Source organism: Ambystoma mexicanum, chromosome 4p, assembly GCF_040938575.1.
Source record: "Ambystoma mexicanum isolate Mex_15411 chromosome 4p, UKY_AmexF1_1, whole genome shotgun sequence".
NCBI classification, from domain to species: domain Eukaryota; kingdom Metazoa; phylum Chordata; class Amphibia; order Caudata; family Ambystomatidae; genus Ambystoma; species Ambystoma mexicanum.
This window is the reverse complement of record NC_090927.1, coordinates 39497212-39515360: the sequence shown is the minus strand read 5'-3', so window position 1 is coordinate 39515360 and position 18149 is coordinate 39497212. Positions and strand designations below refer to the sequence as shown.

The 18149-nt window shown below is 44.4% G+C and overlaps 1 protein-coding gene across 1 annotated transcript in view; it reads left to right on the top strand.

Annotated features, from left to right (window-relative positions):
• LOC138452938 (zinc finger protein 135-like) overlaps nt 1-17290 on the top strand; it is a 47065-nt gene extending 29775 nt beyond the window's left edge. Inside the window, exon 2 of the mRNA XM_069605305.1 lies at nt 13575-17290. Within this exon, the coding sequence (XP_069461406.1) occupies nt 14559-15911 (1353 nt within the window). The 5' untranslated portion in view covers nt 13575-14558 and the 3' untranslated portion in view covers nt 15912-17290. The remainder of the gene's footprint in view (nt 1-13574) is intronic.
• Nucleotides 17291-18149: the final 859 nt, after the last annotated feature.

Here is an 18149-nt window from a genome sequence, read left to right as displayed (position 1 = left end):
GGGTCATCTTAAACTGTCGAGGGCCCCGGGCCCTGAGGGGCTAGCAGATGTGGTCCTGAAGGATAATCCCGGTCTGTGTGCCAAGCTACTATAGAACATCGATGGACCCGGTCTAATACCTGAAAGCGGGAGGAAGGCCGCTCTCAATACAGTTTTTAAAGAAGGTTTACAATCTTCTCTGGAAAATGATCGATTATTGCTCTCGCTGATTCGCCTAAACTGAACTCCAGGGTGAAGAATCCAAATATACTAGTGCCACAACAGACAGGATTTAAGAAAAGCCTCACTAAGTGCGCAACACACTATTTGGGCATTAACTGAACTTATTCGGAAAACTCTCCTAAATAAAGAGCAGAAGTGATGCATCTGTTATGTACATTATTCTAGGGCTTTTCATTCAGTAATGCAACAGAGATTATGGGATGAGCTGAAACGGGGGTATTAGTTCTGGTCTTCACTGTTACCTCAGTGATGATAACACTAAACAGCGATGGCTTGCTCTCCTCCCAGATTCCTACCAACCATGCTGTCAAACGGGGGTGTGCTTGCCCCCAGACTATGCAATCTATATGCTACAGATATGGCAGAGGTGCTTGACAATGTAAGTGACTTTCCCCTTCGTGTAGGTCCTACCGCGTTAACTAGGTCATCCTACAGGATAACACCATAATTTAAGAAAGGACAGCAGTTGGGTTACTAAGAAGTTTGTCTGCTTTGTTATTGTAGTCTAAAGGTAATGGGTTAGAGATGAACATCAATAAAACAAAAATGTTTGGACGGTGCTTGGGATGCTCTGCCTTGTATAAACCCATCTCTCCCAAGATACCTGCCAAGTCCCAATTTATAAAGGCTTTTATGTTGGTTAATGGTGGGCTTGTTACAGCTGTATGCCTCTAATATTATTCGGTGTTCTTTATGGTCTGGAAGCTTTTCTAGAAAAGGAAGTGTCATGGAAGGAAACCTCTGGCGCATGGCATTGGCGTTCCCACATTCTATTTCGGTGGAGGCAGTGTGTTGTGGACTAGGGTCACATCAATTCTAACTCAGTGGAAGATGGCAAGAACGTAATTCTACCTCGCATTAGTCACTATGCGAGGTGAAGGTTCATCACTGTTGACTTTATTCTCATAATTAAACGGGAAAAATTCTAACGCCTCTGATCAATGTATCCATGATATTGAACGTTTTAATGGGTCTTTTGGACTGACAGTTGTTTCACCACTTAATATTTCTCTTGCCCTCAGGGAATTAAAAAAAGAATCAATTGTGTGGGATAGAAGTGAGATGATGAGTCTCCTTAAACTAAAAATCTACAGTAGGCTAGGCAGAGATTTTATTTTCCTAAACTGTTTGGCTATTTATTAAAAACTGCAAATGAACAACTTATTGCTTTTATAATGCGAATTTGTTTTAATGTCTTTAGAACCATGGAGAATCTTGGGGCCTGTACACCCCGTTCTTTGAGAGTATGTAGTCTCGGAAAAAAGAAGTAGAAACTGCTCGACATATATTGACTTTGTGTGTGGAACCTTGATATGAATTATGTGAGGGGAAACCCGAGGTTTGTGGATAATATTGAGAACATAGAGCAGGATTATTATTGCTGCTGCTGCTCAATATATTTGGAACGTTTTTGAAAGGATGATTGCTGGTATATAGGATGATTTCTATATGTGATGTTGTGCAGTATATTCGTTTTATAGTGTGCTGTTCCGATTCGCTTTTCACTTGATTTGCTTTGCACTGTGAAGTAAACTGCACTCAGAATGGGCGTGTGTGGCTGGCTGACATTCACCGGAGCAGCCATTGAGGGGAGGCGAGAGTTGGTGTCCTGCTGCACACTGGGACCGACTGTGCTCTCTCCCCATCTGTTGCCTCACCCTGGTTTGGTCCTGTTAGTTGCTGTAGCATTGCAATGCAGCTGTGCAAGCACCTGTGCACTTTAGCGTTGAGGACCAGTCCTTGTACGACCACAGTGATGTTTCGCCGATTTCAGGCAACTGTCTCATGTGTGAAGGTACTGAAACCCTGGGAAAGGGGTGGGTGTCCAAATCATGTCTGGAGTGTCTTAACATCTAACTGCAAAATGTGGGGCAGATTGGTGAAACCGTGCGGAATTTTATAGGGAACATAAGCGAATCACAAACCTACAAACCCACACACATATTTTAATTTTTATAAATATAAACGAGGTATGATGCCAACATGAAATCAGGATATTCATACTTTTGGCTTATACAAACGTACAAAATATAAAACCACATAAGTATGTCATTATATTTCACTCTTATTTCGCTAAACCATATGCACTCAAATACAAAAGGTAATTATGTTATAAACCGAGTCTCTGAATGTGCACCTACAATGGTGCTAGTTGACAGTGGACAGGATTTCAACAAACTTATACCCACACATACCACATCATCCCTCTACAATCCCTACACACTGAATATCATTGCTCCCTACCCCACAACCCACGCCCTCACACAACTTCATCTCTCTAATCCCCACCCCACCTCATTCCTCTCTGCTCCTTACCCACCCAATATGGTCCCTCCCTACCTCTACCCACTCAACGTCATCCCTCTCTCCCTCCACCTAGCCTCCTCCCTCACTACACTCTCATCCCCCAGCCATCTTCATCCCTATTCACTGGCCAAAACACTCCCCCACCCTCCCTCATTCCTCTCCCCCCATGCAATGCAATATATGTAATGCAATTGTCATTTGTATAAGCCTTTCACCATGGTATGGTCCCAACGCACAGTAGGTTGAACCCCCTTGGGGGACTGAAGTCCAGGTATGGGAAAGTTATAGCCAATATGTTGGTAGGTAGGGGTGGCCAAGTCCCTGCTAGCAAGCCGTGTCGAGCTGACATGTGGACATGTGGACGGGTGCTGAGAGGTAGTTCGGGAGTATAGTTCGGGAGTATGCGAGAGCAGGAGAGACATTATGTGTGCAGTTAAACCTGATTCCTAATGAGCGGGATAGTTGCATTCATATGGCAGAGGTGTGGTGCCAAGTGTCTTGGAGTAGTGCTTGATGGTAGATGTGTGCGGGTGGATAACACTGCTGTGGCTATTTACGATAAGCGTTGAGTTCACTCCGTACCTGCGTGTCCTGGCTGGTTTCTTGGTTGCGCAGATGCATCTGAATTTAGAAGGGTGTGAATTCAAAGCACGTATAAATTCTACCTATTCTCTATATAAATGTACCTATTATGATATAGTGGCTGCAGTCTAAAATTCATCGAGATTCAATTTCTTGGCTACATCCTGGGATGTACCTAGATTAAAAAAACATTGGCTAAGCGCATGAAATGTGTCTTATGTTAGTATATTGGTTACCCTCAAAATGTGTCTAAAATGCAACACATTGGCTACTCTACTCTACTCTTAGCCTCAACAACTTTGTCTAGATGCAATATATTAATTATCCTCAAAATGCATCTAATTGCAATACATTATCTACTCTAAAACATAAACTCAATGCAGTACTTTGGCTGCCCTCAAAATTCCTCTAAGCACAATATGTTGGTTATCCTTCAGATTATATTGGTTACCTTTATTACACTAAGTTCAGTACATGGGCTACCCTAGGAAGTATATCTAGTTGCAATACCTAGGCTATTGCCAAAATTCATCTAGATGCAATACTTTGGTGACCTTTTAAAAATTCATCTAAGCGCAATACATTGACCAGCCCTCCTTTGGCTATCTCCCATAGGTGTGTTGAGTGATACTGCAGCGCAATACATTGACCAGCCCTCCTTTGGCTATCTCCCATAGGTGTGTTGAGTGATACTGCAGTGCAATACATTGACCAGCCCTCCTTTGGCTATCTCCCATAGGTGTGTTGAGTGATACTGCAGCGCAATACATTGACCAGCCCTCCTTTGGCTATCTCCCATAGGTGTGTTGAGTGATACTGCAGCGCAATACATTGACCAGCCCTCCTTTGGCTATCTCCCATAGGTGTGTTGAGTGATACTGCAGCGCAATACATTGACCAGCCCTCCTTTGGCTATCTCCCATAGGTGTGTTGAGTGATACTGCAGCGCAATACATTGACCAGCCCTCCTTTGGCTATCTCCCATAGGTGTGTTGAGTGATACTGCAGCGCAATACATTGACCAGCCCTCCTTTGGCTATCTCCCATAGGTGTGTTGAGTGATACTGCAGCGCAATACATTGACCAGCCCTCCTTTGGCTATCTCCCATAGGTGTGTTGAGTGATACTGCAGCGCAATACATTGACCAGCCCTCCTTTGGCTATCTCCCATAGGTGTGTTGAGTGATACTGCATCTGCTGTTCTTAGGTTCCTGATTTTATGACTGCGGCGCGGGTACTCTCCTGTTTTCTTTTGGGAGTTTGGAGTTGTTAGTCCAGTTATTTTTGGCAGGAAATTCTTACTGTCCTTTGGTGATTGTATAGGAATTTGCTCCTGCCGTGGTCCACCGGGGTTGAAAGGCTTGCTCAAAGAGGAGGACAGGGTTAGTCAGGGTTGTAAGGGGAATAGCCATTTCTTGAGGGCCCCCCAGAAAGCCTGGTGGTCCTCTATGTGTTGGATGTTGAGCGGCATAGAATTCCATCCAGATAATGGGGTCTTGGACCAAGAAGTTTTTGCCTCCGATTCTGGTTTACTCGAAAGAGGGGATCGAGAGCAGTGCCTGATCGCAGGTTTCTATTGGGGCGGTAGTGGGTAATTTCCTTTTGAAGGTATTTTGATTGACTATTTATTATGCACTTATACACACGTGTTTAAAAGCGCAACCATGCATGGGAGGGGAAGACATAGGGAACACAAGACAAACTATCTTACTAGATATGGTACATTCAGATTATGCAGGTGAACAGAGACAGGAAGTTCATGGGAGGGGGGGCAATAGGGACCAAGTGCGCCCAGTCCATCAGAGCATGGGTTAAGTGCAGAGAGATACCACTCTCATGGGTCGTAACTGAAGTGCAGTAGTGCTGCAGCAAGTGTAAGGCCTGGGGGCAAGTGCAGGAGACTGGCGAGTAAGCTTGGGACCTGTGTGGCTCTGAAAGTGCGCCAGGCAACCAGTCAGTGAAACTGGCAGAAGTAGAGGAGAGAGAGAGAGCAAGAGAACAGAAATACGTGGTTAGCAGGGGAGGGGGAGAGAGTAGGAGGAGGAGAGGAAAGTCTTGTGGAGTTACCGGAACTTAAGGTGGTCCGGCTCAAGATGGAGCGAGACAGGGAGGCTGTTCCAGAGGGAGGCGTCTGCAATGGATAAAGATCTCCCCTCCACCCCCCAAGTCTCTGCTTGGAAAAGCGTCCCATTGACAGAGTTGGAGGAAGACGAGCGATGGGCTCTGGAAGGTGAGTATTTAGGAAGAAAGTGTTGCAGATAGAGTGGGCCCAGGCCCCAGAAATCCTTGTGGACAATGCAGAGGGTCTTGAACTTAATACTTGCAGCCACGGGGAGACAGTGAAGGGATTTCAGTGCCGGAGAGATGCAGTCCCTGGGCTTTTGGCCAAGGATAAGCCTTGCGGTTCTGTTCTGGATGAGTTGAAGAGTACGGAGGGTAGAAGAGGGGAGGTTGAGAAAGAGGCTGTTGCAGTAGTCCAGCCTAGAGAGGACCAGGGCTCTGGAGACAACCTCTGGGAGGAAGGTACGAAAAGGTAGAATACCTCTGAGAAGGTGCTGTTGGTAGTGGGGCTTTTTAGAGATGTCTGTGATGTGAGACGAGAAGGATAGAGTGGAGTCAAAGATGACCCTCAGATTTTTTGCCTCGTTGGTAGTTGGAGGCTCAGGGCCATGGGAGGACGGCCAGAGGGAATTCAGGAGCAGGGGTCCCGATGAGGACAATCTCTGTCTTACTAGCATTGAGGCAGAGGTCATTTGCAGCACACCATGACTGAATTGCCGACAGTCAGGTATAAGTGAGGAAGAGGCCGAGGGTAGCCTGAAGGAGAGCTGCGCGTCATCCGGCTAACACTGAAAGTTGTAGGTGAAGGTTGCCATCATAGGTGCCAAGGGGGATAGGTTGGATCCCTGGGGGACACTGCATGTAGAGGGAGAGGAAGGACCCCAATTCCACCTGGGATGGGTGGTCTGAGAGAAAGGAGGTTAGCCACGGCAGGGCCTGATAAGTGATGCCCAGGGTATCGCAAAGACGTGCAATCGGGGTTTTGTGGTTCACTGTATTGAAGGCAGAGGAGAGGTTGAGTAGAATGAAGACAGAGGGAGAGTTAGAATTAAGGTTTGAGAGTAGATTTTCAAGGGTGTTGAGAAGAGCAGTTTCCGTGCCTCTGGATGCTCTAAAGCCAGACTGGTGGTCATGGAAGCAACCAACAGATTCAGTGTGAAGGGTAAGCTGAGAAATAGCTAACTTCTCAAGGAGTTTGCCCAGACAAGGAGTGATCGAGATCAGGCGATAGTTTGCCGGAATGGAAAGGTCGGCAGAAGGTTTTCTGAGGCGAGGGTGCACAAGGGAGTGCTTAAGAGCAGTGGGGAATACTCCAGTGGCGAAGGAGAGGTTGGCCAAGGCTGGGTCGAGAGAGTCAATGTTGTCCTTGATGGTTTTGGAGGTTCAGGTCCACCTGTTTGGAGGAGATTTTCATAGACCGGACTCGTCTAGTGACCTCCTCAGGTGTGACGGGGCAAGGGAAGAGAGAAGAAGGAGTGGGGGTGGCCATGGGCGGTACAAGAGTTGTTGGGGTATGGGGTGGTGAGGAAGAGAGGGAGGATGGAATGTCCAGTGCTTTTGAGGTGTGCAGCCAGCTCTGAGCAATGAGCCTGGGTGGGTGTGATGGATTAGGAGGCTGCGGTAGGGTTGGCTAGTTCCTTAGAGACTTGTTGGCCGTGTTATTGGATGCCGCAGAGATGCAGGCTTCAGTAAAGACTTTTTTTTTGGAGCGGATTCAGAGTCTATACTGCCTTTGAAGGAGGTGGCAGGCCAGTTTGTCACAGGGAGCGCCCGAGGAATCCCTTTTCCGTTCGGCTGCCATGCACTTGTGTTTAAGGGCAGCAAGTTCGGAGTCGTACCAAGAGTTGCACTTTTTGGTAGGCTTCAGTCGTACCCTCATGACAGGGGCAATAACATCAAGAGTGATGGAAATGGAGAAGTTGAGGTTGGAGAAGCTATGTCGGGGTGGGAGTCATTCGCAGGAGTAGAAAGAGCAGAGTAGGTAGAGGCAAAGGCAGCTACTGACACTCTTTTCACGGGCCGGATGATCGTGTAGACGGGAGGTAGTGTCGGGTTTACCAATGCAAGAGGAGAAGAGCGCTTCAAGTGAGAAGAGTGGAGGAGATGATTACTGCTTCACTTTCTCTCCATTAGGACTCGCAATGAACATAGAAAAGAGGGGGAAGAGAGCACAGAGGGCAAGAGAGGAATGCAGGGCGAGCTGTGCTTTCATTGAAGAGGGCAACTTAAATATCTATCTTTGCTACGCAAGTGTTCATTTGATTAGCAAACTGTCAGAATTGCATAGCAAATTGCTATGCGACACTGCTTATTTTATGCCTTGCAATGCCATGACGCAAGTACATTTGGGAGATGGGGGTGGTGTTTCTGATTCCTATTTGCCAAAGAAAGCCCAAACCGCTCTGCCGACAAGAGCTAAGGCACTGCAGGTGGCAAGCTTATTTTGTGGGGGAATGGGCCTTTACTTGAAGCGCTCACACTTTCTAAATCTTTTACATGCAGTAGTGCCTTTGCGCTTCATTAACTGAGATCATATCAGAATTGTGGGCATATGCGAGAACACTGAATAAGTCACTTCTCTTGTGTAATTTTCTCTGAAGACGTACTCCACTATACCATGCCCCATCGTGAGGCTCTTTACAAACTGCGATATGCCTGTACTTGAATTGAATGTCTTCAATTGGCATACAATTTATCTCCCGGTCCATGAGGTCACGAGCAAGGCATGGCTGGAGAGGGAGAACAATGTGTGGCCCCAATGCAATTTCAATGTTGCCTCAAATAAAAAATAGCCACATGGAAGCTGGCGGAGGAGAGGGGGTTGGAGGGTAGGACTCTCATTGGGCCTGGTTAGCCACCCTAGTGGAAGGGAAGGAGACTTCCCACCCCTAACCAGTGGGCTCCCAATACCTTCTTGCTTCTCTCTTGGAATACAGGGGGACACTCCCATCTATTCCAGTTGGATGTCCTCCTGGAGTATATTGATGGGTTTAGTGTTCTTCTACTCCAAGAGACATGGTTAACGGACCCATTGGTGGTAGGTGATTGGAGCTTCCTAACACAAGAAGCAGTGCAAGGGCTGTCCAATGGGTGGTTTGGCCCTGGGGGTAAGCAATCCCACGGGGTTAGTAGAAGTACTGTCCCCATCTGTTAATATCGTCATGTGCAAGATGACTCCGGACCCAACAAGGGCCCATATTCAACGGCACAAGATTCTTCTTATTGGTATCTATGTCCCGCCCTACGTGGGGAATGTTAACCTACTACTCCAGGAAGTGGAAAAAATCCTACAAGAGTTGAATTTCGGGTGGCCGATCCTTTTGTGTGGGGATTTCAACGCCACAATCCCGATGTTTCCCTCCAGCCAGTCAGCTACTAGAGATTATGAGCAGGATGGTGGCTCCTCCAGGATTCATTGTTGGGACCTGAAATGGGCATGCCTGCTGTTCAAGTATGGCTTTTCTATGGTCAATGGCGCATGTGAATCAGACACCTCGTCAAACTTCACCAGGGTAGGCAATGGGGGGGGGAAGTATTTTGGACTACCTATTTGTTCCAATTCCCCATCTGTTGTAAGGGACATGTGCGTGTATCACTGTTTAGAAACAACCACTTCCGATCATGGCACTCCTGAATTTTAAGTGCCGTCTCAGGGTGCTGGGCCAGCTGGCACTTTAAGTGTGAATTGAGGCCTAAATCGTATTTCACGGAAAGATGGTAACTTGGCCAGGGCAGAGGTAGTTGCACAGGCCTCCCAGGCTCTTTTTGTACTCACGACTCCTCCAAAGAGTTGTCTTTCCGGATAGAGGAGGCCAACGTGGTCCTCTGCCAATTTGCCATGTATCTTGAAACTATTTGGAAATATTCACTTGTCTCTATTTTTTCTGCAGGAACGATGGGGGGGGCGCCCACAGGGGTCATCACCGGCATCCCTGTGATAAAGAGATGAGGAAAAGAAATGAGAGGAGAACTTGGAGCCATCGCAAACTTGAACCTACTACCATTAGGGTGTCCAGTCATTTGATCGAATACAAAGGATCGAATGACAAAGTTCGAGTCAAAAGGATCGAAAACATTTCAAATGCATTTTTTTTAATGTTTCGGGTTTTAAAGCCCATCAAATTCAGCTATAACAAGTCGTTAAAAAAATCACAGGCTATTTATGTGCTGTAGTCGCTGGCGAGAGTTAGTTCAGGTAGCGCAACTGAAGAACACCAGAGAATTCTGGAGAATTGTAACTAGCAGGGACTCTAAAACCAGGGATATAAATGGGGTCACTGAGCCTATTTGAAGGAGGAGCTGGGAGGAAAACAGAGTGATGCCCGGGGGATGACGAGGCTTTCAGATAGGTGGGTCTCAAGTTTAAATCAAGAGGACATCCGGCCGATTATTGGGGCCAACAAGTCCTTGCAGGTGCCGGGACCTGAAAGCATTTGTAGCTCTTTGGTAAAGGCAGAGCCAAACTTGTGGGCTGGTGCCTTGCACAGAGGTTTCTGCAGCATCGAGGTACTACAGAGTATTCCATCGGCAGGATAGCATAGTTGTGCTTATCTTAAAGAAAGGACAGCATGGTGATCCAAGAAATTCCTGCTTACTTCCGATGATAGATGTGCCAGCAAAAATCTTTGCCCGGGTTTTCTTGAAGGAAATGGAGGAATCGTCTGAATCCCTGAACATCATTCCCCTCAATCAGATGGGCTTCCGCAAGAACTCAAGCACCACTATTAACACGCCCACCCAATCAACTGTTCAACAACTGGCAGGTCTGACTAGGAAGTGACCAGTCTGTGGCATTTATTGATCACCCTATTGTATTCTAACACCAGAGTCAAGGTCAGATTGGACCAGCGCTGGAGACCGGGGGGGCCTTCGTCTTGGATACTAACGTATGAAGGCCTGAAACAAGGCTGTATCCTAGCCCCCATACTGTTCAATCTTTATACAGCTGACTCGGAGGGGGCCTTAGATAACTCGGTTGTCATCCCTCCAAAATTGGGCAACTTTCCAATTGAATGGCTGGGTTATGCAGATGACCTAGCCATACTGGATTTAACATTGGGTGGTCTATAGGCATCCCTGGATAAGTTGATTGAGTATCTTAACATACACGTGTTAGTCATCAACACTTCCAAATCTAAAATAATGATTTTCAACCAAGGTAGATCCAAGAAAAAGGGTTGGGCTCAGTTAGACCAGAGACTACAGGGCAACCTATAACAGGACCAGGTCCAGTTATGATCTTATTCATTACTGGGTGGGATCAGCACCTTTGCAAGAAATGGAGGCGGATTCTCATCTGGCTTGTTGATGCAGTTTACCAAGCCATGATTCCTCCCTCCTACTGTACGGTGTTGAAATTTGGGCACTCACACAACTGGGGGAGATCAGTAAGCTTGAAGGGTCCCTTATGAAAAGCCTATTACGTCAGCCAAAACATACATGAAAATGGTTGTGCTGGAATTTGAAATTCTGTCAATTGAATGTAAAATATCTCTGCTGCTTAATGCTCTATTGGAAACTAGTTAATTCCCCGGTGAGCTCTCTCTTGGCCCTAATCTTTGTGGCTTGTACAACTAGAGTGGCTCTTATGCCTTTGAGCACCGTCGCAAAGGCATGCGTATAGTAGTAAAATGGTTGCGCCATGGCCCTGGGCTCCCACTGGATCTTCCCCTGCAGGGCTTCAAGAAAATCACGAAAAGGCATTATATCTGGGTACGGGTCAGAACAATCTTTGGTTAATCTCAGTATGAAAAGGCATGCGAGAGATTTTGTGGCCTATATTCAGAAATGGAACTGAATTCCTTCCACCAATCCAGCAGTTTGATGGCAATTGTCTGATATGGGACTATCTGGAATTTAACGCTGTTAAAACTGGGGAAATTAAGGGGATTTGGAGCCAAGCAACGGGAGCAGGAAGTGATTGTCATTTATGTGGGGGGAATAAGCTGCAATTAGTAAATCATCTCCTGTGTAAATGTGCATCACTCACTGCTTGGAGAGCTGCTTCCCTACATTTGGTGTGAGTTAGGGGGGATCATTCCCCAGACTTGATATGGGATGAATTTATGTATGGGTATAACCAGGCTATGGAGAAAAAATACTTGTGCTTTCAACGTTTTTAATTGAAGCTGGCAGTCCAAGCAACCGCGATGTTCTTATTGGATGATGCATTTTCTTTTCACTTTTGTTTGTGTAATGGATTTTAGAAGGATGAAAACATAACTAGGAATCTGCTTGTGAAGAGTTGTTTTGTTAAAGCTGTAACACAATAAAAAATATATATATTCAAAAAAAGCAGTGGGGACAAGACAGAACCTTGGGGGACACCACAAGAAAGCGAGTAGGCGGAATATAGAAAAGGAGGTGGGGAAAGCGATTGGCCCCTGTCAGTCAAAAAGAAGTTAAACCAGGCCAGGGCAGGGCCAGAGAGGCCAGTTAAGGCCAGGCGGGACAAAATGATGGAGTGGTCCACCGTATCGAAAGCAGTTGAAAGTTCTAACATTATCAGGGCTCCCACTCCACCCTGGTCAACCAACATGGCCAAGTCATCCATAACGGACACAAGTACACACTCTGTACCCTGCCCGGGCTGGAACCCAGACTGAAAGGGGTCAAGAAAAAAAGAAGTTTCAAGAAAAGAGGAAAGAAGAGGTAAAACCAGAGACTCAAGCAAGTTTATGAGAAATGGGACGAAAATTAGCCAACACCGAAGGATCCAGTGAGGGTTTTTTAAGAAGCAGAATTAACCGTAGCATGTCTGGCCTACCTAGGGATGGAGCCCGACTGAAAAGAGGCATTGACTACACTAGTACAATCTCTTCTCTCAGAATGACGGGGTCCGAGGGAGCAGTGTATTTAAGTCGACTGCCCGCCATAGGCACTGAATCTTTGGAGAACTCTGGGAATCTAGACCATGAGCGTAGCGCAGTCGGAATAATCTCCACAGGGCAAATGTAAAATTCTGTAACTTCAGGTGAATGCGATCACGAATACCCATGATTGTAGTGGTTGAAAACTCTGCTAATGAGTCGCACAGAGTTTGCGTCGGGCGCAGACTCAGAGTGAAGCGAGCTGTTGAGGAAAAACTGCGATCAACTCCTTAGACTGATTTAAATGCTGATTCATCCTTACCTGTGAACAAGCTCTGCTTAGCTAGCCGGATAGCAGCATGATATTCGGCATTAAGCAGACGAAAGAATAATCTCTTGGTGGAACCATAAGACTCATGCCACTTATGTTCGCACGCCTCAATTCCAAGTGAGCTTCCTTGAGCTCAACAGAGAACCAAGGCTGAGAAGGCAGATCACGAGACTGTGTGAGTCTGAGTGGGGCCGCTTGATCCGTCGAACTGCCCTGTGCCCTAATTAACATATCCCTGTGTTGGTCTGGCCAAACCCCCAATCAGACAGAGATGTGGGAGTTGATTGTGATGTGTTGAATAGTAATGCCAAAGCACTGCATTTGTGTGTGAGGGTGGATGACACAGGATTACTAGGTCGAGACTTTAAAGCATGTGTCGAGGAACTCTCTAGCCAGAAGTTGATGTCACCTACCACCAGCAGGTGATTGGATGTTAGGACGAGCTGTGGCAGAGAAGTGTTTCATAAATGCTATGGGGGCACACTAGGATGGGGGAGGTGGCATGATATGTTTATGAAGCAGCTGGAGGAGATTATGTTAAGTGACAGTGGAATCAGTGCCCAGCTGGGATTGATGGGAAGATCAGCGGGTGATGCTTGAAGTGATGGTTTGTGCACTATTGCCCCACCTCCTCCCCAGGCTCATTGTCTGCTGCAGGTAGTACCCAGGTAGAATGAGATGGGGTCAAGGGTGCAGATGACATGGTACACCAGCAGTCTGTGATCATAAACGGTCCAGGTTGGGATCTGGCATAGTTCTAGCTAAGACATGACTTGAAAGCTGGCGGATCTGAGGATAATGAGGTCACATCAGTGTGAGCCGGATGACACCAATAGGCGAAAGGTGCTTCAGAGCATTATTTACTTAACAGGAGGCATTAGCAGTAAACAGTGCACCTGGATGATGCCATTGGTTGGTGTATGGAACCCCTGTATCCTCATGATGGGGATCAGAGAAGGTCAGGTCAGGATAGATCCCAGGAGGTGCAAGTGGATCGATTGTGTTTTTGGTGCAGAGTAAGTGTGACTTCTCTGTCGACTCCTCTAGCCGTCCCACTTTAAGAAATTGTTAGCTTTTTAAACTTTGTCTCAAGCCTCCAATCTCCACCATGATCCACAACCCTGTAGACCATGTACAAGAAGCAAGACCTGGTATCGGGACCCAATATATTATAATTCAAATCCTAAACAGCCAGTATTTGTTAAATTGTTTTTGCTGGTTTGAAATTAGAAAGATAATAATGTTTCTTTTCTCTTTTACAGCTGATTGAAGCGTTCACAGAAAAGGCACAAGGGTACCTAAGTAAATGCTTAACAACTCAATCAGCAGGGACCGGTTTACTTGGAAAGAACGTGAAGATGTTACAGTTCTGGGGATAAACCTCCAGTCTGGCCAATAACTGGGAGTGGCGAAATCCATTCAATGGGAAAATGATTTCCATAAGCAATCTCAGGAGTGTCAGTGAATCAGAGAAAGAAAGGCTTCTTACAGGTAAATAAAAAGCACACGTGAGCAGGAGGCCCAAACCAAGTGCTTTTCAGAAGAACAGTTCAGAAGCTACAGCTCAGCTATTTGAAAAAAGAATGCAAATGGTAGAAAAGCCTATCAATTTACTTCTTTTGAAAAAAAAAACACTGTATCCATCGGAGATTCCAGGCCTGACGAAGACCTTGTAAATGTGCTATGGTTCAAAATGTCCAGGATCTGGGAGCTATATAGCTCCTGCTTGTAACCAGGAAGAGCCTGGTTTGCTTGACACCTATGGCTACCAGGAGCGACTTTTGGCTACCCAGACGTACTTGTTCTTTACAACTATACCTATCTGGCACTAACTATGCGTGTTTGGGAATGTGTCTAAAGGAGCATTAGTCCACGTCTATACGACATTTAAACCATACTGGGTCATCACAAATAAAACCAAGTTATAATTGCCTCCCGTGAAAGATAGATCTGCAACTCTCACAGTGCTATCTCCTCCGAGCAGAACTGATGCAGAAAGGTTTTAACCAATTTAAATTGCTCATAGAAGATATGAGCTCATTAAAGGCACTATATTGGGTGCTATGACCTTTTATAGAAGAGTGCTTTGAGAAAAAAAGATTGGATATTATTCGAACATGTTTTGGCTCTAGATTGAGCTTTATTGCGATGGAATTCTTGTAGAAATTAACCCCCCATTTAGAAATAAAACCCTAGTCAAACTAAATGCCAGAAAAGCTTTATTTGGAAAACCAATCTAACACAACATGAAAATACCAACACAGGAGAAAAGCTGTGTCACTGTTCTGCATATTGTAAAATCTGAACATGAGAGAAACCAGATGGCAGAAAAACCTTATGAGTGCATTGAATGTCAGAAAACCTTCAAACAGAAAAGCAGCCTAACTACACATGAGAGGACCCACACAGGAGAAAAACCTTATCAGTGCACACAATGTCAGAAGAGCTTCATTAGGAAAAGTAGCCTAACTAAACATGACATAACCCACACAGGAGAAAAACCATTTCAGTGCACACAATGTCAGAAAAGCTTCAATCAGAAAAGCAGCCTAACAAAACATGTAAGCATTCACTTAGGAGAAAAACCTTTCCAGTGCACTGAATGTCAGAAAAGCTTCAATCTAAAAATCACTTTAACTAACCACGAGAGGATCCACACAGGAGAAAAACCTTTTCAGTGCAATGAATGTCAGAAAAGCTACAGTCTGAAAAGCAGCCTAACTGATCATGAGAGGATCCATACAGGAGAAAAACCTTACCAATGCACTGAGTGTCAGAAAAGCTTCAGTCGGAAATGCAAATTAACTATACATAAGAGAGTCCACACAGGAGAAAAACCTTATCAGTGCAATGCATGCCAGAAAAGATTCAGTTGTTTAGGAAATTTAACTAAACATGAGATGACCCACACAGGAGAAAAACCTTTTCAGTGCATTGAATGTCAGAAAAGCTTCAATCAGAAAAGCATCCTAACTAAACATGAAACAACCCACAGATTAGAAAAACCTTATCAGTGCACTTATTGTCAGAAAAGCTTTGGTCAGAAATTCAACCTAACCCAACATGAAAGAATTCACACAGGAGAAAACCCTTATCAGTGCACTGAATGTCCGAAAAGCTTCATTTATAAATGCAGTCTAACTAAACATGAGATATCCCACAAGGGAGAAAAACGTTACCACTGCACTAAATGTCAGAAAAGCTTTGGTCAGAAATTCAACCTAACCCAACATGAAAGAATTCACACAGGAGAAAAACCGTACCAGTGCACTGAATGTCCAAAAAGCTTCAATCAGAAAAGCAACCTAACTAAACATGTGACAACCCACACAGGAGAAAAACCTTATCAGTGCACTAAATGTGAGAAAAGCTTCTATCAGCAAAGCAGCCTAACAAAACATGAGATCATTCACACAGGAGAAAAACCTTATCAGTGCACTGAATGTCTGAAAAGCTTCAATCAAAAATGCAACCTAACTAAACATGTGACAACCCACATAAGAGAAAAACCTTATCGGTGCACTAAATGTCGGAAAAGCTTCTATCAGGAAAGCAGCCTAACAAAACATGAGATGACCCACATGGGAGAAAAACCTTAAGTGCACTGAATGTCGGAATATATTTTGTCAGAAAACCCCTCTTACTCAACATGAAATAACTCGCAGAAGAGAACCATTCTTGGAGCACACTGATTTTCAAAAGGTGTTTCATTCAAAAAAGGTGACTAACTTGGCATGGAAGAGTCAACGGGGCATTCATGAGAACAGTGCAGAAGGAGAAAGAAGATTATTAACTATCAAGAGAGGCTCACAAACCACAATCGGAATGTGCTTTGTGGGGAGGAAGTTGATCCGATACCAGGCTCCTCCCAAATTATGATAGACAGGATGTACATTGCCCAACCAAAAGACGTTTAGAGAGGTCAGCCGCAAGAACACTGAATTCAGAAAATGTGATGCATATAAATCACACATTTCACTTCTGCAAGAGAACGGAGTGCATGGGGGACTATGTTTAATGAGCTTAATTCAGAAAATATCCAAAATTAAATCGGACAGCTTTGAGTTCCTTGCTTACATGAACCGAGGTGATGGTTACTGTTTATATCAGAGGAGCTCTGTGGCTGTGCGCTGTAACTATTTAGGAGTGCAGAGCATTGATGAGATGAGAGAAGGTGTGTGAAATGTTAAAGACAACTGCACCCCTATGCACTGGTCATACACCTTCTGGTCACTAGGTGGCGGCCGCAAGTCATGCAACACACGCTTACAGTACATTACCAGGATCACTTGCCAGTTTTCACCTCATTAATGCTCAAATTTTCCCAATATTATTAAATATTAGAAATGTTGCCATGTGCTATTAATGACCTCTCACTCCTCCAAGATGCAAATTGATTGGTCGGAGACACACATTCTGATTCGTGAGGACTGTCCTGTTTCAGCTTCAAAATATGATGACTAGGAAGTGTTTTTCCTGCAGTAGGATACCTCTGGGCATGCAGACAGTTTTTCCTAAGGTTTCCTCAGCTACGTTTTCTATTAACATGGTAACTATACGTAGTAGGATGTCTGTCCATGATGTGCTCACATTTTATTCTTCCATTTTGATTGAGATACAGTTCAGTAAAATCAAACCTTTACAATGCTTCATTGAATGTGAAACTGGATACCATTGTGAATAGTAGGGTCATTTCGTTGTGAAAAAAAGTATTCCAAAATCTTTTGCAAAGTCTGTTAATGAACGAAAAGGACAAAAAAACATAATTTTTTAAAAATGCTTTATTTGATTTAGTTGGAAAATCAACTTTTCAAATACAAATTGTTTATATACATCACAAAAATACAGATTACAACATAAAATCATAAAATTAACAATGAGAAAAAAGAACATTTAATTTTCTTTTTACAATTGTTCAACTTAAATTCATTACATTAATCCATCAGATGATATAAAATAAACATGATCTGTAACTACATATTAACACAATCAAATTGAGTATCCTTTCAAGATATGTGGTCTGTTGGTAAAACACAGTGTAGAAATTGAGTTATCGCTTTCATAATTATCATTCTCTCTGTCAAAAATAACATACGCCAGACATTAGCTTCACCTTCATCGTTGTATAAGCATAAAAGTTTTTTAAAATATAGCGTTCTTTGAACATTCAATTTGGGACATGATGCCAATAAATGCTGTAGAGTCTCTGTTTTGGTAATCACCTTGCAAAAGCGACAATAGTTCAAAGATGGTAGGATAGCCTTCCTTCGGGCTAGAATTTCCCTTGTGGGCCAGAGATTTAACCTGCATCTTAAGAATTTATATCTTATAGCTGTGGAAGGGCACTTTATTAGATAAGGTGCCATACGCCGCAGCCTTTTATAGCCAAATTGATCACTATTGAAGTTCTTATAGTTCATGCAGTTCGCTCTGTTTTTTATCCAATCCCATTGATATAGTTTCACTTTGGCACGGGATGGATTGTCCAGCAACATGATTATGGTAATATCAGCTTCAGCCATGGCATCTACAATACACTTGCGCCATTTCGTAGGAAAATAATTAGAAGATCTGTTGGGCTATCGCACTCAAAATGTTATTGGCATCTGTTCCCAGCAAGCATTTACGTAATAAACTGCACATTCACCAGAGTCAGCGCGCTGTTAATGAAACCAAACCCAGCTCATGACGAAGAATCGGCATTGGCGTGCAGTTTGGTAGCTTTAAGGTTGTTTTCCAGACTCGAGCTTCTAAAGTATTCCACATTTTTGTTTGGACATTTGGCATTGATTCTGCTCCATACAGTAACACTGCGATGGCTTTTTGTTCATAGAACA